This window comes from Mesoplodon bidens (genome assembly GCF_964165515.1).
Source record: "Mesoplodon bidens genome assembly, chromosome: X".
Taxonomy (NCBI): domain Eukaryota; kingdom Metazoa; phylum Chordata; class Mammalia; order Artiodactyla; family Ziphiidae; genus Mesoplodon; species Mesoplodon bidens.
Genome location: NC_138163.1, coordinates 99115621 through 99138829, shown reverse-complemented (window position 1 = coordinate 99138829; position 23209 = coordinate 99115621). Strand labels below are relative to the sequence as shown.

At 41.0% G+C, this 23209-nt stretch overlaps 2 protein-coding genes across 2 annotated transcripts in view; one reads left to right on the top strand and one right to left on the bottom strand.

The window, feature by feature from the left end:
- CHST7 (carbohydrate sulfotransferase 7) overlaps positions 1-20059 on the top strand; it is a 31433-nt gene extending 11374 nt beyond the window's left edge. Inside the window, exon 2 of the mRNA XM_081222944.1 lies at positions 14591-20059. The gene's annotated coding sequence lies outside the window, so the exon portion shown is untranslated. The remainder of the gene's footprint in view (positions 1-14590) is intronic.
- SLC9A7 (solute carrier family 9 member A7) overlaps positions 15567-23209 on the bottom strand; it is a 143560-nt gene continuing 135917 nt past the window's right edge. The window contains exon 17 of the mRNA XM_081222946.1: positions 15567-21479. Within this exon, the coding sequence (XP_081079072.1) occupies positions 21258-21479 (222 nt within the window). The 3' untranslated portion in view covers positions 15567-21257. The remainder of the gene's footprint in view (positions 21480-23209) is intronic.

Here is a 23209-nt window from a genome sequence, read left to right as displayed (position 1 = left end):
TTCATAGCATCTTTTGCATACATGTAAGTATATCTGTAAGCAAAATTTCTGTAGTAGGGTGACGGTATAGAGCAAAATGTATACATTTTGAGAGGTTAAGTTGTTCAACGTTGCACCAACATCTGCCCCCACCAGCTGTTTCTTGGAGTGTCTGCTTCCTAGACTTTCAACAACAAGCGTTTTATCTATTTTTTTTTCAACATGGCTAGTGTGATAGGTGGAAAACCCTTTCTCCCAGCGCCCTGGCCCTCTCTGACCCTACAGTTCATCCCAGGTGGTGAATAAATGCCTCCCACATCAGGTTGTGATAACCAGATGCCAAGATGAAATTCATTCCTTAGTCCTTCTTCGATGCACCTGGGTTTGCAAAGTGTCACTTCTGTGGCTCTTTTGAAGGACTGGACACATCTTGAAATCAAAGTGATCATCCCTTTATAAAACCACACTTACACAGGACATCAGGTTGTAGCAAGCTTCTTACTTAAGCTGAACTCCTGCTACTGCTGCAGGGGATTGTACCTAGTGACTTGAACTTCAGCTATTTCGGGACACTATCAGTGGGGAACTGAGGCTGATTTTAAATGAGGTTGAACTCTATACATTTTCTCTCTACTCCTGAGAGCCCTCTTTATTGGGGGAGGGGGAGGGGGTGGAAGGCAGAAGTGCCCATTTGCAGTTGTTGAGGCAGGATTCAGAGGATTTTCAAAGAGGCTTTTTTAGTCTGGGCAGGGATTTGTTTCCCATGAATACAAATGTAATATAAATAATTGGGAGTGATGCTTTTAAAAAACATTTATAAGGGGCTGGCTTAAAATTCCTCAGTCCAAACAGCACAGAAAAGACTGAAACTGAAAAAAAGCTAAACGGGCCTTGCTTTTTTGTGTCCAGTCGAACGAGGTGACGGATAAATGAACCTCTGTCTCTGTGAGGTCTCCTGGCCCTTCATCCTCTCACTTCGTAATGGAACCTGAGGAACTTGCTCTATTGAAAGAACCATTTCTGCTCAGGTGCAGTATAAAATAAGAACAGTAGGGACTAAGAAACAGCTGTGGCCCAAGTTCAAGAACACAGGGAAGTGGAGAACTACTGGGGAGTTGAACAGGAAGCAGTTTCAGTCGGAGCAAAGTTGCTGAGCTCAGTGATGTCTTCATGGGAATGGGAAGCCTTCAGCTCTGCTGCAGCCCACAGGCACCAAGCCAGAGGCCGTCAGTCCACTGGATGCTGAGAAGACATTGGAACGGCAGCTGGCAGTGAATGTTTTGAAATCTGGGGGGTTAAGGGGCGGTGGAAGACCACCACCACGCTTGACTTCAATGATGACCACAGTGAGCAAATTTCTCCTCCCCTGAAATGGATGCAGCAGGGGGCTTGGCTGTAGAGTCACATTCTAAAAAGAGCCACTGAGGTAGACTTGTGTTTTTCACTCTTGGACTGGAAGCCCTTTCTTTTAAGTCTTACCTTCAGGCAGAGGTGTTAGAAGGAGCCCCGAAGGCACAAGGAGAGTTGTGAGAATGCAGGGCAGTCTCTGGGCCCTGCCAGCAAGAAGCCTCAAATCTGGCATGAAATCCAAACGCTTGGAGGGCCAGCTTGGACAGATGAATCTTGTGTGATTAAGATGGTTTGGTCACAGTAACCAGCAGGCTGGAAAGAGAAACCAGCGTAACTGAAAGGCTGAAGTAGAACATTACAGAAGCGTTTGTAAGCTATGGGGAGCGGGTGGGGACTCGAGACTCTTGAGTTCTTTTGTAAAGATGATGAACTGGGGAAAGTTAGGAACAGCACAACTGGGAGGCTGGCTGAAGCAGTCCTGACATACATACAGATCAAGTGAACATCAAGGAAAAAATGTCCCAGGACTTTGAGGGTCACTTTCCCCATGACTGAGACCAGACATTACCAAAAAGGACTCATTACTGCCTCGGAGAGCTTATGGGAACAGTAAGCCAAAAATACTAAAACCAAGATAATGTTTTAAAAATAGGACTTCCTTTTAAACAGCCTAGAGCTGGCGTATGTTAAATATACAGATTTTAGAAGCAATAAAATAGATGCTGTCTCTTCCTGTAATAAAGGATATCGCTAACAGGGATGTGAGAAGGAAAAACAATACATTTTTCAGGTTCTGCAAACAACAAAAAAGTTAAACTTTGTTGCCTTTTCTGTGCGCTCCCCTCCCCCACCCCATCCCCCCAGCTGGGAATTGCCAAGGGGACTCTTTTACAAAAAGGAGATGGTTGGCTAAAAATAAACACACAGCCCTACCGAAGACCAACAAAACTCCCAGCATTATCGAATGCCTTTTAGATTTATTTTTATTTCTCAGCAATCAAAGGGAAGGAGAAATCATTCTGAGCTCAGGAAAAGTCCATGTCCTTCTCCTAAGTGTGGCAATCTCTGGCAATCCTACAGGCCCAGGAGAAGACTGGTGTACGGCTTGCCAGTGTCCTGTGAGAACGTGAACCTGCTCTTGGCCATGGGGCCATTTCATCCCTGCCAGACTGTGCACAGCGTTAGGAAAGGGTGGCACAGACACAGTGCCTCGCTCCACAGGGAGAGAGAACCAGAAGTGATGGGCTAGACTTGCGGTGACACACAAACTCTGTCCCCTGACTAGCCATCCTGAAGCTGATCGGGAGTGGCCCTAGTGCCCCCCACTCCATTTGGCCCCCTGTAGAGGCCAAAGGGCTGCCTGAATGGTAGGTCCAAGCTTCCCAACCCTGTGCCCTCACTAAGCCCTGCCAACCCCACTTGGTAGATGGCAAACATCTACAAGTGGGCGGTCAAATATATATTATAAAATACTGACTCCGTTCCTTTATTTGAGTTGGGAACGACTTTACTCACAAAAGCAAGTAGGTACACCAATTAAAATTGTATCTTGGAGCAGCTCAATGAAAGGAAAACAACAAAAGTCAACTAGCCAAACTCACGTCTTTCCAAGTTTTATTAACACTGGTTTGGAGCGCATTCCTTTTGTTCTGAAGTGAGCTCCAAAATTTAGGAAATTTGTAGCGGGGGGTGGGTATGATAAAATTGGAAACGTGTTATTATTTTATTCTCTTCTATTGGGGAAATGTCATGGCCATTCCGTTTTTGCACTGGCTGACTCTGGGTCTTGACTAATGAGTCCCATGGAATGAGGTTTTATTCTGAATTCCAGAGCAGAGCAGTGAGTCCTCTTCTCCCACTGGAGGCAGGGAGGGATGGGGATGCAGCTCAACTCTGGACATGGGCTGCCCAGGGTCAGGCAAGTGGCTTCTCCCCTAGTTTCCCCCTTTACTCCCCAGGCAAGAGTTTTGTTTGTTAGTGGGTTTTCTTTTTAAAGATTTCTTTGAATGTGGACCATTTTTAAAGTCTTTATTAAATTTGTGACAATATTGCTTCTGTTTTATGTTTTCGTTTTTGGGCGGCAAGGCATGTGGGGATCTTAGCTCCCGGACCAGGGATCGAACCCACACCCCCTGCATTGGAAGGCGAAGTCTTAACCACTGGACGGCCAGGGGAGTCCCTTATTTTTCTTTTAAACTCCGTCTCTGTTTTCATCTAAAGGGAGAGTTGTTTCATGTATTAAATAGAACTGAAACTAGTATTGACTAATGCAAAGATACTGGTGCCCCCTGCCACTGCTACTTAGTTTTTCAGATTGAAAGTCTGGAAACGATTTATAACATGTATGCTGCTTCAAGTACATTTCTAGGCTATTTGGGGGTGTGGTTGTATTAGCAAACTCCATGTTTCCTGTTCCATTTTGCTTTAGAGTCACAGGGAGGGAACGCTTGCACTTTGACATTTCTGGTATTTCAAGTATTATTTTAACATTATCCCTAGGCAGCTCCCTTAAAAAAAAAGACAACTTAATGGCTCTATTGTCACAAACTTTGTCAGTTATTTCCGTTTTCCTTAGCACTGCATTTCACTAATTGGGGGTGAAAACAGGAAGGTGAAGAAAGCTTTACCAAGGTTAACATAAACTTAGATGGTAACATCACTCACAGGGGGCTGTTCCAGAGTAGGATATTGGGAGATGACACCCCCCCACACACACAAAACACGTCGCCCTTGAAAAGGAGGCTAATGCCTGTCCTCGGCTCATTTGTTCTGCAGCAGGTCCGGGAGGAAGGCTGTTACAATAGGCTGGAAAGTAATTCCCCCGAGATAACGGGACCCACTGAATACCCGGAAACCTCAGCTCCCGCAGCCAAAGTGCCAGGTCCCTGCACCAACTTTTAGCATCTGTGTAGTGGCTTCTGGTGGGGAACCTGGGGCACCTCACCTGGCACAAGTGTGTGGGCAGGGACAGGTGAAACCAAGAAAACTGGAAGGAAAGAGGGGCTAGTAGAAATCTACAAGTGCAATTCAAGGAGGGGAGGGAGGTGCCCATGCCGGTTCGCAGAGCCACCGGCGACGCCCAGGGATCGGTATCTGACTTGAAACGGGCCAGGAAGGCCACTGAAAGAGGCAAGTTCATTTGGCCCAATCTTCTGTTCTCAACCTTGAAAGCCGGCAGGAAGTTGATTCTTCCTCCTCCCCCATCCCAGCTTCAAACGTTGAAAAAAGTTTGATTAAAATGCTAAGAGTGTGTCTTCCTGGGTTATTCCACCCGGGGAGCCTCAGCCAAGCCAACTGCAGGCAATCACAGCCTGGAATGACGTTTCCCTTTGATGGCAATGAGGCTATTAGTAGGTCAATCAGCTGCAGTTAGGGCCCGGCTGGTCATTTAAGTACTCAGGGGAACTGTAGCAAAGGAGATAAAATACACCCAACTCATGGGAGTATGACTTTGAATCTTTAAGTAAACAATCCATTTTTTAAAAGTGCAAGTGAATTTGTGGATTAATTTGAGTATTAATTAAGCCATTAAGGAATGACTTCACACTTCAATGCCACATATTAAAAAAAATAACCTTTTATACATGCTTCACAAAACAATATACAGAAATCTCTGTAATACTGGAAATTAATTGCACCAAGACAGTTTTTAAAATTATCTATTCTCTATTATCATACAGGATAGGTCTTTAAATAGTTTTGACTTCAGAATGACCAGAAGGGTCTACACCATTTCAGGCGGTTCAGGCAATAGTAAACATTCTCCCCAGACGCTGGACAAGCGGAAATAATTTTAACCAAGAAGTTTAGTAGCTTAAAATTTACTTCTACATTGTTAAAAATCTAGCAGTTGTAAAAAGGGCAAAGCTGGCTACTTGGTAACTGTAGCTGGCTGATAACCTGAGCGTTCACTTTTAAACTATGCACGCAAACTTGAATACTTCATTGCTCCAAACGAATCAGGCCCCATAGTATTAAGAAGAGTGGGGTCTGGAGTTAATTAAATTCTTAATCCTACATCTAAGGAGCTTAAGAATTTGGGGGATCATCACACTAAGAATTCATGGACATGTTAATGTTTTAAACACAACCAAAAGTAATTAAAAATGGGAGGAAATTAACTGATAGTTTTTGTAGGGTCTACTTGGAGGTGAAGTCAGAACTGGAAGGTATTTGAGCATCCCTGCCCTGGTGTGGTGACATTCAGGAACTGAGACCAAACCAGAACGGGAATCCATTTCTGATGTGAAGGAAGGGCCTTGTGGGGTTGCTGCCTGGGCCCAGCCTGGCTTAGCAGGACTTCAGAATTGTTCTTCAAATACCCCAGAGGCAGTAATAGATCTTTGGGGGCACCTGTTTCTCCTCTCCTCCCACCTTGTACTGCTGAGTGATTTGATAAAAAAAAATTGGACTTATAAAAAGCAGCTTTTCAGGTAGACTTTAAAATTTTTTTTAAAGAAGGTTTTTAATAAAAGGACTTAAAGAGTGCTTATGGGTCCAGAGGTTGGGCTGATAGTATCTCCATAAACATCTGTCAGGACATGGGATATGATCAGGCAACATTTAGCACTTGGTTAGTTTTTGACAGAAAGCCACCCTGAGTTACTACCAAGTGTTCTCAGTCTTTAAAATGACCCAAATGGAGAGCTGAATGCATTGTACAAAGAAAGAGTGACAGAGGAAAACTTTTTATTTTGAAATAACTATAGACTCATGGGAGGTTGCAAAAATAGTACAGAGAGGTCCAGTGTACCCTTCACCCAGCTTTTCCCAAAGGTAACGTGTTACACATCTTACACATAGATCAATATCAACATCATGAAATTGACATTGGTACAATCTACAGGCCTTATTTAGTTTTTAACAGTTTTTACGTACACTCGTTTTGTGTGTATGTGTGTGCATAGATCTGTGTGATTTTATCACATATATGTAAACATCACCACAATCAAGATACAGAACTGTTCCATCAGCAAAAAGAAACTCTCTTGTGCTATCCCTTTATAGTCACATACCCTACCTCATCCCACCCCTTTCCCTGGCAAACACTAATCTGTACCCCATCTCTGTAATTGTGTTATTTCAAGATTGTTATACAAATGGAATCATACAATATATAACGTTTTGAGATTGTCTGTTTTCATTGAGCGTAATTCTCTGGATATCCATCCAGGTTGTTGCATGTATCAAGAATTCATTCCTTTTCATTGCTGAGTAGTTTTCCATGGTATGGGTGTACCACAATTTGTTTAACCATTAACCCCTTTGAAGGGCACTTGGATTGTTTCCAGTTTTGGACTATTACAAATATAGCTGCAATGAATATTTGGGTATAGGTTTTTGTGTGGATGTAAAATTTCTTTTCTCTGAATGAATGCCCAGGAGTGGAATTGCTGGTTTGTGTGGTATATGTATGTTTAGTTTTATAAGAAACTACCAAACTGTTTTTCAGGGTGGCTGTACCATTTTACATTCCCACCAGCAATGTACAAGAGAGAAATTTCTGTGCAGCCTCGCCAGTATTTGGTATTGTTGCTATGTTGTATCTTAGCTGTTCTAATAGGTATGAAGTGGTATGTTATTGTACTCTTCATTTGCATTTTCCTAGTGGCTAGTGATGTTGAACATCTTTTTGTGTGCTTATTTGCCATCCATATCTCCTCTTTGGTGAAATGTTGGTTCAGGTGTTTTGCCCACTTACTAACTGGATTGTTTTTTACTCTTGAATTTTGAGAGTGACTGGTATATTCTAGATAAAAGCCCTTTGTCAGATATGTGGTTGCAGATATTTTCTCTCAGACTGTATCTTGTCTTTTCATCCTCTTAACAAGATCTTTTGCAGAGCAGTTTTAAAATTTTGATGAAATCCAATTTATCATTTTTTCTTTTGTAGACTGTGCATTTGATGTCACGTCTAAGAACTGCCTGTCCCTCACCAGTATCACACTGTTTTGATTAATGTCATTAGATGTAGCTTAATATTGAATAGAGTGACTATTCCTACTTTATTCTTTTCCAGAAAGGTTTTAGCTATTCTAGTTTTTTTGCCTCTCCATATAAATTTTAGAATAAGCTTCTCTGTATGTATAAAAGGCATTGATAGAATTTGATAGGAATATTGTTAAAACTCTAAATTAATTTGGGGAAAAATGACATCTTTACTTGAGTCTTCCAATCCATGAACATAGTTATATCTATTGATTTAGATTGTTTGATTTCTTTTATTGGTGTTTTGTAGTTTTTGGCATACAGGTCCTTTATTGTTTTGTTAGATTTATACCTAAGTGTTTAATTTGAGCGATTATAAATAGCATGAGTTTTTAAATTTCATTTCAAGATGTTCATTTCTAGTATATATAAAGTTGATTTTTTAATATTAATCTTGTAGCCTGCAAATCTGCTGAATTCACTTATTAGTTCTAGGAGTTTGTTTTGTATTCCTTGGGATTTTCTATGTACATAATCATATAAACACAAATAAGGACTGTTTTCTTTCTTTCTTTCCAATCAATATGGCTTTTCTTTTTCTTGCCTTATTTAATTGGCTAGAACTTCTAGCACTATGTTGAATAAGGATGGTAAGTGCAGACACCTTTGTGTTCTTCCTGATCTTAAGGGGGAAGTATTCAGTCTTTCACCATAAATAATGAGGTTAGATGTCTGTTTACGTAGATTTTTTTAACATCTTTATTGGAGTATAATTGCTTTACAATGTTGTGTTAGTTTCTGCTTTATAACAAAGTGAATCAGCTACACATATACATATATCCCCATATCTCCTCCCTCTTGCATCTCCCTATCCCACCCACCCTATCCCACCCCTCTAAGTGGTAACAAAGCACCCAGCTGATCTCCCTATGCTATGCAACTGCTTCCCAGTAGCTATCTATTTTACATTTGGTAGTATATATAAGTCCATGCCACTCTCTCACTTCGTCCCAGCTTACCCTTCCCCCTCCCCATGTCCTCAAGTCCATTCTCTACGTCTGCGTCTTTATTCCTGTCCTGCCCCATGGGTTCTTCAGAACCATTTATTTTCTTTTTAGATTCCATATATACTTGTTAGCATACAGTATTTTGTTTTTCTCTTTCTGACTTACTTCACTCTGTACAGACTCTAGGGCCATCCACCTCACTACAAATAACTCAAATTTCATTTCTTTTTATGGCTGAGTAATATTCCATTGTATATATGTGCCACATCTTTATCCATTCATCTGGTTTATGTAGATTTTTAAAATTAAGTTGAGGAAGTTGTCCTCTATCCCTAGTTTGCTGAGAATTTTTATCATGAATGGGTGTTAAATTTTGTCAATTTGTTAAATTTTGTCAGTTTCTTGAGGTAGGTGCTTAGATTACTGATTTGAGACCGTTCTTCTTTTCTAATGTAAGCATCTAATACTATAAATTTCCCTCTCAGTACTCCTTTGGCTGTGTGTCACAAATTTTGGTGTGTTGCATTTTCATTTTCATTTAATATATTGTTGTTGTCTAACTTCCCATGGATTATTTAGAAGTATGTTCTTTAATTTCCAAGAGTCTGGAGAATTTCCTCCTATCTTTTTGTTATAGATTTCTAGTTTGATTCTATCAGGGTTAGAGAATGCATTCTGTATTATTATTTCAATTCCTTTAAATTTGTTCAGGTTTGTTTTATGAAACAGGATATGGTTTATGTTGGGAATGTTCCATGCATGCTTAAAAAGAATGTGTTTCTACTGTTATTAGGTGGAATGGTGTATAAATGTCAGTTCAAACGTTTGGTTGATGGTGTTGTTTAGTTCTCTATCATTGATGTTCTGTCTAGTAATTCCATCAACTGTTGAGAAAGAGGTATTGAAGTTTCTAACTATAAATGTGGACATGTCTATTTCTCCTTTCTATTCTTTTAGTTTTTGCTTCAAGGAATTTTAAGTTCTGTTGTTTGCTATACACATACACATTTAGGATTGTTATTGTCTTCTTGGTGGGTTGAACATTTTGCTATTATGTACTGTCCTTCATTGTCCCTGGTAATTTTCTTTGCTCCAAAGTCTATTTTATCTGATATTAATATAACCACTCTTGCTTTATTTTGATTAATATTTGTATGGTTATCTTTTTCATCCTTTTACTTTCAACCTACCTATATCATATCTGAAATGAATTTTATATGTTTTATATGAACATATAGATGGGTCATGTTTTCAAAACCATTCTGCTGGTCTTTTTTGTGTACCATATTTGTGTTTTTTGACCATTTATATTTAATGTAATTATTGATATTATAGTGCTTAAGCTTGCCATTTTAAAAACTTGATTTCAGTTTCTTCCCTCTATTTTTTGTTCCTATTTCCCTTTTTGTGCCTTCCTATGCATTACTTGAATGTTTATTAGGATTTTTATTTATTTGCAGTGTTTTTAAGTATATATCTTTGTATGTTTGTTTTACTGGCTTCTTTTCTTATTGAAATATAGTTGATTCACAATGTTGTGTTAGTTTCAGGTGTACAGCACAGTGATTCAGATATATATATCTATATATATAGATATCTATATATATAGATATATATATAGATATATATATATAGATATATATATAGATAGATATATGTTAATCCCAACCTAATTTATTCCTCCCCAACCCCTTTCCCCTTTGGTAACCGTAAGTTTGTTTTCTATTGTCTGTGGGTCTATTTCTGTTTTGTAAGACAGTTCATTTGTATTTCTTTTTTTTTTAGATTCCACATATAAGTGATATCATATGATAATTGTCTTTCTCTGTCTGGTTTACTTCACTTAGTATGATAATCTCTATGTCCATCTATGTTTCTGCAAATGGCATAAGTTCATTCTTTTTCATGGCTGAGTAATATATATATATATATATATATATATATATATATATATATACCACATCTTCTTTATCCATTCATCTGTTGATGGACATTTAGGTTACTTCTATGTCTTGGCTATTGTAAATAGTGCTTCAGTAAATATTGGGGTGCATGAATCTTTTTGAATTATAATTTTCTCCAGATATATGCCCAGGAGTGGGATTGCAGGATCATATGGTAGCTCTATTTTTAGTTTTCTAAGGAACCTCCATACTGTTCTCCATAGTGGCTGTACCAATTTACATTCCCACCAACAGGGTAGGAGGGTTCCTTTTTCTCCACACCCTCTCCAGCATTTATTATTTGTAGACTTTTTTTAAACAGCTAATTCATTTAATGTAACACTATTTTTTAAATTAATTTTTATTGGAGTATAGTTGCTTTACAATGCTGTGTTAGTTTCTACTGTACCTCAAAGTGAATCAGCTATACGTATACATATATCCCCTCTTTTTTTGGATTTCCTTCCCATTTAGGTCACCACAGAGCTTTGCGTAGAGTTTCCTGAACTATACAGTAGGTTCTAATTAGTTAGTAGTGTATATATGTCAAACCCAATCTCCCAATTCATCCCATCCCCCCTTTCCCCCTTTGCTGTCCATACGTTTGTTCTCTACATCTGTGTCTCTATTTCTGCTTTGCATATAAGATCTTCTATACCATTTTTCTAGATTGCACATATATGTGTTAATATACGATATTTGTCTTTCTCTTTCTGACTTACTTCACTCTGTATGACTGTCTCTAGGTCCATCCATGTCTCTAGAAATGGCCCATTTCATTCCTTTTTATGGCTGAGTAATATTCCATTGTATATATGTACCACATCTTCTTTATGCATTCCTCTGTTGATGGACATTTAGGTTGCTTCCATGTCCTGGCTATCATAAATAGTGCTACAATGAACATTAGGGTGCATGTGTCTTTTTGAATTATGGTTTTCTCTGGGTATATGCCCAGTAGTGGAATTGCTGGGTCATATGGTAGTTCTATTTGTAGTTTTTCAAGGAACCTCCATACTGTTCTCCATAGTGGCTGTACCAATTCACATTCCCACCAGCAGTGCAAGAGGGTTCCCTTCTCTCCACACCCTCTCCAGCATTTATTGTTTGTAGGTTTTTTTTTTTTTAAATTTATTTCTTTATTTTTGGCTGTGTTGGGTCTTCGTTTCTGTGCGAGGGCTTTCTCCAGTTGCGGCAAGCGGGGGCCACCCCTCATCGTGGTGCGCGGGCCTCTCACTATTGCGGCCTCTCGTTGCAGAGCGCAGGCTCCAGATGCACAGGCTCAGTAGTTGTGACTCACGGGCCCAGTTGCTCCGCGGCATGTGGGATCTTCCCGGACCAGGGCTCGAACCCGAGTCCCCTGCATTGGCAGGCAGACTCTCAACCACTGCACCACCAGGGAAGCCCCTGTTTGTAGGTTTTTTGATGATGGCCATTCTGACCAGAGTGATGTGATACCTCATTGTAGTTTTGATTTGCATTTCTCTAATAATTAGCAATGTTGAACATTTTTTCATGTGCCTGTTGGCCACTGTATGTCTTCTTTGGAGAAATGTCTATTTAGATCTTCAGCCCCTTTTTTGATTGGGTATTTTTTTTTGATATTGAGCTGTATGAGCTGTTTGTATATTTTGGAAATTAATCCCTTGTTGGTTGCATCATTAGCAAATATTTTCTCCCATTCTGTTGGTTGTCTTTTCGTTGTGTTTATGGTTTTCTTTGCTGCACAAAAAAGTGGCTTCTTTAAGTTACACATATGTAACTAATCACAACCTACTGGTCTCAACATTTTACTACCACCTCAAGTGAAGTGTAGAAACTTTATGTCCATTTAGGTTCCATTATCCTGTGCCCTTTATAATTCTCTTATAATATTTTCTCTCTGTATATTGAGAACTACATCATACAATGTTATAATTTTTTGCCTCAACTGTCAAACATAATTTTTTAAACTCAGGAGAATAGTCTATTAAATTTACTTGTATTTTATCCTTTCTGTTCTTTCTTCATTCATGATGTTTCAAGTTTCCTTCTTTTATCCTTTCATTTCTGCTGGAAGAACTTCCTTTAGCAGTTCTTTTACAGCAGTTCTATTGGCAAAAAATTCTCTTAGTTTCCTTCATCTGAGAATGTCTTTATTTCACATTCATTCCTGAAGGATATTAGCATGGAATACAGAAGTATGAGTTGACAGTTATTTTCTTTCAGCTCTTGAAAAATGTCATGCCACTTCCTTCTGGCCTCCATGGTTTCAGATATGAAATCCACTGACATTCAAATCATGTTTCCATAAGTAATGCATCATTTCTCTCTAGTTGCTTTCAAGATTTTTTCTTTGTCTTTACTTTCCTGAAATTTGATTATGCTGTATCTTGGTGTAGATTTCTTTGGGGTTTTGTTGGGGTTCACCCAACCTCTTGAATCTGTAGGTCTTTTGCCGAATGTGGGAAATTTTTAGCCGTATTTATTCAAGTACTTTTCCAGCCTCAATCACTATTCCCTCTTTCTGGAACTCTGATTAAAAAAAAATGAACACTAGATCATCTACTGTAGTACCACAGGTCCCTGATGCCCTGTTCATCTTTTTTCACTCTACTTTCTCTCTTTTGTTCAGATTGGGTAATTTCTATAGTTATATTTTCAGACTCACTAATTCTTTACTCTGTCATCTGTATTCTGAAATTGGCCCATCCAGTGAGCTTTTAAAATTTTGGTTACTGTATTTTACAGTTCTAAATTTTCCATTTGGTTCCTCTTTCGTTTTTGTATTATATTTCTTTGCCAGGAATTTTTTTTTTTTTGCTTCAAGTGTGTAACTGCTAATTGAAGTATTTTTACGATGGTAGCTTAAAATCTTTCTTGGATAATTTCAGTATCTGTGTTGTTTCAGTGTTGGCATCTGTCAGGTGTCATCTCTCATTCAAGTCAAAATCTCCCTGGTTCTTGGTTTGATAAGTTATTTTTTTATTGTATCCTAAACATTTGGCATACATTTGAACATATATTATGAATCTCTGAATTTTATTTATTTATTTTAGCAGGCTTCCACTGACACTGTGCTGGTAGAAGGGGTGCATCACCTGGTTATTGCCAGGTGGGGGTGGTAGTCCAGAAGCCCTGGCTTCCCACTAGGCCTCTGCTGACAGGAGGGGGGATTTTTTTTTGAGGTGCTTGGGTTCTTTCTAGGCTGACCCTTTCCCTGCCCTTTGGCTAGAGAAAACAGGCTTTTCATGGGGCTTTTATGGTCTATGGCCATTGGTATTTCTGGCCTGCTGGATTCTTCAGCATCCATCCTAGGATACTGAGGCAAAAAGAAAACCCAGGCAACTCACACCTGTGTTGTTCCTCAACTCCCAAGGTCCCTAGTCAGTCCAGCTTGTTTTCCCTATCCTTCAGAGTCGTATCTTCATTTTATAAATATATTTGGGAATTTTAGTTACACTTTGTGGGAGGAATAAGGAGAAATGCATCTATTCTACCCTACCTGGAACCACAGTCAGCCTGCCTGGAAATTGGTTTTTATTAAACTAAATTCAACTGAATTGACATGCTGGCTCTTTCTTTATGTAAATAACCAGTACTAACAGAATGGTAAAGGTCATGAGACAGGCCTCAAGGCATTTATGAAATCAGTTCTTGCCTAATGCTTAATGTGAATCTTTATTGCATTTTTAATCACCTTGAAAGTGCTCCTTACCCAAACTCTGCTGCATCAGTAGTTCTATCAAGTTTCACTACATTAGAAAATGATGTCAAATTTGGCACATATCCGGGATCAGAGGAAGGATCACAAGAAAGCCAGAAACTGGTGGCAGAAGTAGCATGAACATCGTCAGTTCACCCTTTGCCGCTCCCATAGAGTGATGCAGCAGTGTGTTGTAATGGAAGATGGAAAAAGCCCAGATCCCACAGAGGTAGGAAGCTGGGCTCATTGCTTATATACAGCCTCAGTTTTACAGAACAGCTGATCATTGTTGGCATGATTTATTTCACACATATGAACCAGTACACAAGTGAAAGGTGGATGGTTACATGGTCGGTGCCTAAAGGTACAGCTTCAGTCCCAGCCCTTACCCCACTCTACCCAGGTCTCAGAAAGTTCTCAACAGGTGCCCCACAGCAGCAGCTGCAGAAAGCACAGTCACACTAAGAGAGGTGCCCCCATCTTTTCCCTGTCTTTATCCTCACCAAACACCTCTTGGGTCACAAGCAGAAATGATAGATACTGATTCTGTATGGGTCTACAGCATTGGATAATGCAGCTTAGGGTAGGGAAGATTACAGGTTTCATATTTAAGAGGCCTTATATCGTCAAGGTTCAACAGGCTTTCCATGGAGTTCTGTGTTCTGAAGTTCAAACATCCTTTGTTCCTTCCCTTCCAGGTCAGTCACCACGAACCAGGGCACTCAGCACGTTGTCCCAGCATTGGGGAAGCCACGCTGTGGAGGCAGTCTATCACACTGTCAGAGACTGGGGCTTGACTTGGTACCAACTGCTGTGCTATTCTGCGGAGCAGGAATATCATGAGCTGTTCAATAATGACGGACACATTGGTTGAAATGAAGTTTCCAGTAAGGAAGTGACAGTGCAATGTGGATAATTATGGCAATAAAATAGGAAGAGCTTTAGTTCCCAGCCTGACCCTGCCTCTGCTGGAGCCATGTCAACAAGGCGTTCTCAGAACAAAGAAGAGATGTGATTTGGTACCATTTCCCATCAGCAGGTGTCTGGACAAAACATCAATGTGAAAAAGGTTCAAGTGCAGTCCTGTGTTTCTTGATTAAATTACTTAATATTAAATAAAAGGTCTGGGTGGTATTTTTTAAAATCTGACTCATCCAGCTCTAATTCAAATAGCTCCCCTCACCCTGACCCTTGAATGGATTTTTAAAAAGTAATTTCTCTCCCTGGGGTGGGAGAACCCTAATGAACTGAAAGAAATTGTTGCTTTTAAATTGTTCTATCTGATGTTTTTGTAAATTTATTATTAAATGACTCTGGAGTCACTGTTAATGACAAGATTTGTTTTTGCTTTGTTATGATGTAGTTCAGTTGCATGGTTTAGGGAAAAGCTAGTCTACATACAAAAGAATACAAAGACTATGAAGGAAACTATAGCGAGCTCAATAATCTTAGCAACTAGCCAACACTCAAAGCCTCTTAAAGATGATTGCAGGCCGGGAGAAATCACAGGCAGAGACCAGGTTTAAAGTGTTTCTTTTAATCCTAAGGCACATTTTTAACATCTAAAAAAAATCTGTTGCTGTGATTTTTAGATCTAATTTTAAAACTAAAAATTTTCAAGCATCTAAATTAGGGGTCAGCAAAAAACTTTTCTGTAAAGACCCTGATAGTAAATAGCTCAGGCTTTATGAGCAGCTAGTTGTTCACTGCGGTTACAACTCCTCAGCTCTGCGTGAAAGCAGTCACAGACAATATGCAAATGAGTGAGTGGAGTGTGTGCCAATAAAACTTTATTTACAAAAACAAGCAGTAGGCTGGATTTGGTCCAGGGGCTGCCGTAATTTGTCAGTCTCTGTTCTGAATGAAGTTGGAGAGGAATAGCTTCCACCCAGAACAGAACCTCTCTGTGAGGGAAAGAAACAGACTAAGAACAGGATCATACTGCATTCTTCTACTAACAGACAATACTTTTAGAAATACAAAGCAAGATGAGCTCACCCAGTTAATCTTTTTATTTTGAGTTTTGTTAAAAAAAAAAGCTTTGAGAAAAATGTGTTAAATATCAGTAAAGGGCAGGAAAACATGTAGCTAGCTTTATAATATCAATCTAAACATACACACAAAGGCAAACATTAAGTAAAATGCTAGGGAAAGGGAGCACTTTGGGGGCCTAACTCCAGTTTTTCTTATTGCACATAAAGGTTGCTGATAACTCCAAGTCTTCACTTTTTCACAGTTAGACATACTTTAATATTATTTTATATAACATGTTTATATAACATCCTATGTTAATTTTATAAAGCCACCAGTTTGCTACTGTTGCATGGAAGTAAAAGACAAAAATTTCCCCAATTACAGTATGTAAGCTCTCTATAAAAAAATTCCCCAGAAGGTCACATCAGCCCATATTAAATTCATCCTATTCTATTTAAAAAACTGCTTTTCAGCTATTAAATGAATCTTGGTGGCCTTCCCATTTAATCATTTTAATGGACATAGTAAAACTTCCTAAGTAAGAAGTACCAGATGTATTTTATGTAAAAAATAAAAAACCTAGGAGGTGACCCTACCATGAAGTCATACTTCGAATGAGTGATTTCAGTGACAAATTCCAAATCCATAGACTTAACACCTGCATGACTGAAAATCATCCCACTGCTTCTCCAAAGCCCACAGCTGGAATAATCACAACTAAAGTCAACCCCCAAATGTCCATGCAGCTAGATACTCACCCAGTAACACTGGGATCTTAACTTTTTTGAAGTGCTTTAGACAGCAGATGTAGAGTTCTTCATGCTGTTTCCAAGTCCTTTTCCACCTGAGTTCCCCCAACACATACAGGCCCAGATAATTTTCCACTGGCCAAGAGTTGAGCTGACCATGACACGTGGCAGTTCTGTGAACCCATTTGAAAAGGTGGCCATCAGGATGAGAAGGTAACCTCTCCCTCTCCCGAGCACTCTCACGTCTGGTACACACCTTTACAAAGGGCAGCAGAACAGGCAGCCCTTCCTTCTCATCTTTTCCAAGGCTCATGTAGCAGAAAACTGGCTGCCTGTGTGCGCCATGTGGGCCATGGTTAGACTATACCCTGCTTACAAAAATAAAACTGACATCAAAAACTTTGGTTTTGCTCTTTACAATTTCTGCTAGCACTGGCTGACAAGATGGGTTTGTTAATTTATAAAAACTCTGCTTATGAAACTTGGAACTGGAAAAAAAAATGGTTTCTTTCTAAGTCTCGTTTTGAAAGGATTGTCAAAGAGCCTACTTGCTTTTCCTCGTCAGACACTAGCATTGGTTTCCAGAATATTTCGCTGTAGATTGTTCTTATTAGGTTTTAGAAAGAGGGAAGGTCTTTTGAGGTATCCACATGGTGAAAGCAGCATTCAGGTGGGTCGTTTCTAAACTCTAACTCTTGGCCACTAGATGCCCTCAATTTACTGTATCAGAATGCAGCAATTGACACTGGTGAGCCAGATTCTCACTTAAAAAAACAACAGAAGAGATCAGAATTCAATGATACCAGTCTACTGTATTTGACAGACTAGCTCCTACACTAATTCACCTACAGAAGCAACATCAAAAAGCAGGCACGAAACCTGTCAAGTGTCCCATTTCTGAAGTGGAATAAGGAGTCATATACTTACTGAATCAGAAAGCTGACTTTCCAGATGCTCTCAGTCCAGATTGCATTTTATAGCAGATAGGAAAATCAGCTTTCTGATCTACCTCTTAGAACTCGCAATGGATACCAAGGTAGGTTTCCAAGCGGATGATTTTCCCCTCTGATGAGTTGCTTGTTTGCCCTGCCAGCAACCTCCCCTGAGCGCATCAGCGGTGTTTCTACATTTAGCAATCATTTTGTTCACATTAAATAGCTGACATGATAACATTAACTTCCACTCTGGACATGGAAAGGGAGAGCTATGATGGGGGGTGGGAGGTGTGTGCGTGAAACAGACTTCTGTTTTGGAAAGAACCATTACTTCTTTGCCCGAGACTGAAATGTTCGCGGATAGCTGAGATAACATTTTTTCAGGTTTTCTAAAGAGATTTTGTCAACCGAACCATGAAGGACATTTTCAGGTCTAGAGAGCATGGCGTAAAGAGCGCCTTGCTGTTTGCTTGATGAAACATTTGATGTCACAGTGTGATTTGGGGCTGCAGGGCATCAATGCTTTGTCTGGTCACTCTGAGAGTCCTGATGGTCAGAGTCCACTTAATCACATACGCCCTTCCTATACCTGTTTCCTAGGAAGAAATAGCAAATTTCTTTAAATTCCAAATTTCCTTCTTTAGTTCAGTTCTCCTTGTAGTCCCCAAAAAGAGTATGAAAAGGAATTGCAGGCGTTTTTGTCTTTCCTGTGTCGGTGCTATACAAAAGTTTGCATCTCCTTAATTACCTGCTACTGGCACCACCTCCACGTGACAGCAAAGTGATCACAACTTTCCACTTAATACGGGGCCTCTGCTCAGGCAATAAATGGGCCCATCCTTATCCTGAGGAGTCCAGCGTGGATGCAGGCATGGGGACAAGCGAAGTGTGAAGAGAAAGAAAGTTCACTTGACTGCAGTGGGGACTATTAATATAATCTCAGGTTAAACTGCAAAGATACCATCTCAGAAACCTTCACATTTGATTAGTCTGCAGCTCAGTTAAGACAAAACCCCTTTTTTCCCACAGATGGGGGCAAAGATGACAGGTTTTTAATCCCCCCTGCCAAACATACACTCAAGTCGCCCATCTCTCCTTCTCACGCTCTAAGGTTTTCAAAAGTGACCTTTTAGGTTGCACTTTAAGAGGTACATTCTTGACTTCTGCAAAGATTAGCATGAAACTCTCACAGCTGCCCAGTATGTATTACCGATCAACAACTGTTTGTTCCACATGACTAACAACTAAAACAAAACGTTCATTGCTAGGCCATTCTTTAAGGTTCCAAATAGGGTCCACTGCAAGTTCTAGACTAGAGGCTCTCAACCCTAGCTGTGCATTAGAATCCTTGAGGATCTAGAACAAAGCATGCCAGCCAGGCCCCACCCCAAACCTACTGAATCTGAATCTCTGAGGGTAGGGCCCTGGCATCAATCATTTTAAAAACTGGCCAGGTAATCCTAATGTGCAGCCAGGGTTGAGAACCTGTGCTCTAGAGCATTCGACTACTGAACTGTCATCCCCCCAACCCAGAACAAACATGTTTATAAGATGACTTGGGATTACTCTCTCAGGGGAACTTTCTTCAGCTGGATGCACCATTACTTAGCAGTTTCGATCTGATTTCTGCCAGACTGGCAACAGACACTCAGCCTTGAGTGAGGTAATTTCAGGCCTACTTTTTTGCCACTCAGCACAGGCATGAGGTTTCTGAGAGGTGGAAGCATGTTGATGAGTGGACTCACTTCCCATGACCCCTGGTAAGGTCAGGATTAATCTCCACATCTTGCAAACCAAAATTAGGACGACAGGTCAGTGACTTACTCTGATCCACTCAATAAAAAATCCAACCACATAATTACAAACCTAGCTAACTTGTAGCCTTAGCAGATCTCCATTTACTTAGATTTAAGTAGGTTAGAATAAAATGTTTGCAGTGAAGAGGACAAAGCCCATGGATGACCATAAAATCAAAATGGACTTTAGTGTAAATATGAAGGAAAGAGGGGAATAAAAATGATTCAATTATATTATATTGAACCATATGAAATTGCCCTATTTTTTTAAATGGTTGAATGTCAGCAATTTCATATGGCCTAACCTAATAATAAAATTTTCCTGGTTTGCACAAATTATCAATTCAAAAACAAAGTATCAAGTAATGTCTTATTTAAAAATTAACCATTAAAAATGCGAGTCAAGAAGATTAAATGACTGACTTCATTATGGGTGTCCTAGACTGAACTGGGCCACTATTTTGTCTGCCATAATAAGAAAAATGCCCACATTTTATGAAATCATTTTTTAGAAATTGGGTTTTCAAATATACTAGCACTGAAGCATAGAGACAGGGGGAGAATCTCAAACTTGGTTTCCAAGAGTTCTCTCAGTATTTCACCTACTGCAGGTGCGGGCAGGTGGAAGAGCTCATCCACAAAGAACCCAATCTAAAACCCTAAATTTTAAACCACACTTACACATTAAGCTGGTGCAAGGCTCCCCAGATGCCTTCTCTACATGGCATTCAATGTCAAGACATCTGGATTCTTAATCTGTCTATGGTAGACAGAACCTTCCATCAAGTTGAATAATGCTGAACTTTTCATTGACTTGCCTCTGATTCCCCATGTGGCCACTGAACTCTCATGTATTTATTAGCTCAAAGTTTGGAATTCTACTCAGTCGTAAGAATACTATTTTGTATTTTCTTTGCAGTTAGTTTTGTTTGCAGTGAGATTTCTTCCCTCCGAATACTAGCTTGTTCCCTCTTAGGCTTCTTACTGCCTTCTCTTCCCTAGGTAAAATTGCACCCCACAAGTTGTGGTGTTATTTCTAAACCCACAATAGAATCCAGTCCTATTCATCGTTTTCCAGGCAGTCAGCTCATATGGGAGCCTTCAAGAACTGACTGATTTTTGCCATGATATCACCATCAGTTTCTAAACAGTTTCTCCTGTCCTCAGATTAATTAAAAACAACAGTATAACACTATTTTGCCTTTGGTTTCAAACATTACAGTAACTTCTTCTTTATGGAGATTTCCAGAGAAGGAATTGGAATTTGTTCCCCCATGTTGAAATGTTCATGGACATATTTTCCAATCTTCAGTCTAGAGGAAACACAGGTAGCCAAAAAGGGCAGGAATCCTGATAGGAGGGTGCAGTCACGCAGCCTCGCTGCTGGAGCCTCCACTCAAACTGCTTTTTCGTGTTTTCTGGCCCGTTTAACACCAGCTTCTCACAATCCTTGGAGGTCCAGTCTCAATTGCCTTCCTTCACGGTCTTTTTCTAGCCTGTTCCCCCCTTGCTATTCCTACAACCAGCTAGACCTGCATCGCTATGTCTGGATATGAAGCCTCTCCTGGGAAGAACCCCCAGGAGTTCTTCAACCTGCCACACCTTGTTCAGATCTGCAGGTGAATGAATGAAGAGAGCATTAAAGCATGCTATTAGTTTGTTTGTTTGTTTAACTCTGAACAGTGCACTACTATGTGAACAAAGTGGGAATAGGTCTGCATTTGTCTTGATTTAGAGACACTTTAGCCCCACCAGCTGCATCTTGGGTTAAATTTTAAATGTGAAGATATCTTCAGACCCCAATAAAATAGAAGTGTTTAGTTCCATTCAGTCAAGGCCCCACATCAAGCTCGCAGCCATCCTCACCCCGCCAGTGGGCCTACCCCGTCACTCAGGGCTCGGGGTGGGGAGTCACGCATTATCCTCCAGGGGAAACACCAGGCGGGTGCCCCGGCTGGAAACCTTCTGCTCTCCCATTCCCAGGTCTCGTTCCAGCACCTCCTCGGCACTTGTGGGGGCTGCGTGGGAGCCTGAGGAGCCGTTCGCAGTCACTGTGCTGTCCCCATAGGTCAAGGTGAGGTCGCCCTCGGTCAGGATGAAATCAGAGTCTTCCTCTCTCAGCGGCTCTTGGTTCTGAAATGTGCAACAAACACCATGAACATCAACAAATGGAAGACCACTATTTTCCCGGGCTGAAGCCAACCCCAACCTCAGCTCCTCATCTGAAAAAAGGGATCATAAAACTTGCCTGCCTTGAGCCTCTAGCATGATAACTGGATGTAAACTGTAGAGTGCTAGTCAATGTAAGGCTGTTGCTGAACCGGCACTTCAAACACCAGAAAGCAGTTCTGATTTTAAACGCCTGACAGCTTGGGAACAAAAAGTGACAAAAGGGAAGAAAGGGAGATCAGCTCCAATTTTCGGCTTCCCAACCCACAAAGGTAGGAAGGAGTAAGGTCCCTGGGCAAACCTACAAATAGGTTTCAAGTCCTCTCTTCTTTGGGAAGGTTTTCCGGGGGTGGAGGAAGCCTCCTGCCCTGTACAAACCACCCTAAACCCACCTGGTTTACAGTTGAACTACTCTTTGTCCTAGTCAGCAATTCAGGGAAGAGGATAAGCCATAATTAGGATTTCCTTCCTGTCCCCACAGGAACACCCTGATGGGAAGGAAGCCCTCAGGTGGATGAAGTGAGGGACAGAGAGGGAGGGGACGTTTTCTCGAGCACCTATTCTACGCCTGCCAGGAACATCACAGAAGTTCTCATTTGATCCTCACCCCTTCCCTATGAAGGGCACAAACACTTGGGTCACAGAGAAGAAAACCTGAGAGAACCCATGGAATTTGCCTGTGGCTGTCCAGCTGCTTGGAAGCAGAGTTAGGATTTATGCTATCCCTAGACTGGTTCTACCCACATAAAAGATGTGAAAAATCACCCCGTCGGGAAGAGGACTGGTGGGGCATCTCATGCTAGGCAGCGGTGGTAGCAGAACAGACAAGGCTGAGCAAAGCAGGCTAAGTGGCAGCCACTTGAAACTACGAGACTACGGGGAGAGTGTCAGGAAGCAGCGTGAAGTCAGGCACAACCTTTCACCCTCTGATGGTTTAACAAGCAAAGCAAGGGGTGGTACACTCCCCGCGCCCCCGCTGCATGGCCGTCAAACACGGGGAGCTTCTTCCTTGAATGGCAAACATATGCTTCCAAGCTGCTCCATGTAAACGGTTCTTTCTCTCCTATTTCCCATCTACCTTCAAAGTGCATTCGCGGTCCTTCGGCCTCTACACGACAGGGTCTCCTTGGTGTGGGATGCTGAGCCTGCCTCCCTGACAGCCACGTGGCCCCCACTCAGTCTCGCTGCCCGAGGCTGGGGTAGATTCTCCCGTGTCCGGGCCAGGGATCCCCATCTATGTGAGAAACCACCGAACAGCAGTGATCTCCTCCTCTTCCTGGCGCCCTTGCTTGAGCTGCTGACCTCTTAGGAGGTGCTAGATGAACGCCTGTTAAATGCACCGACCCAGGGAGGACCCGTGGGTTCTGGCCCATCTCTGGGCACGTAAGGGTGACAAGCACATGCTTGTTTTCTGCACTGTTTCTCAGTGACGTCGGCTTCTCCACTCTCCACAGTGTGGCTCCACTTAACCAGGGCTCCGACTTTTTTAACAGGCAAGCACACAAGCCCTCTTGATTGCTGCCTCCAACCCTCACCGGAATGAGGCAGGGAGCAAATGTACAGTTCAATGAACATCCTCGACTCGGGCAGAGCATAATTCTAAAGCTCACTCCAAACTCCCCAATTTCCTCTTCCCCATTAGTAGTTCTGAAAGTCCTGAAACTCCATCTGTTCCATGATGGTTTTCTTAACAA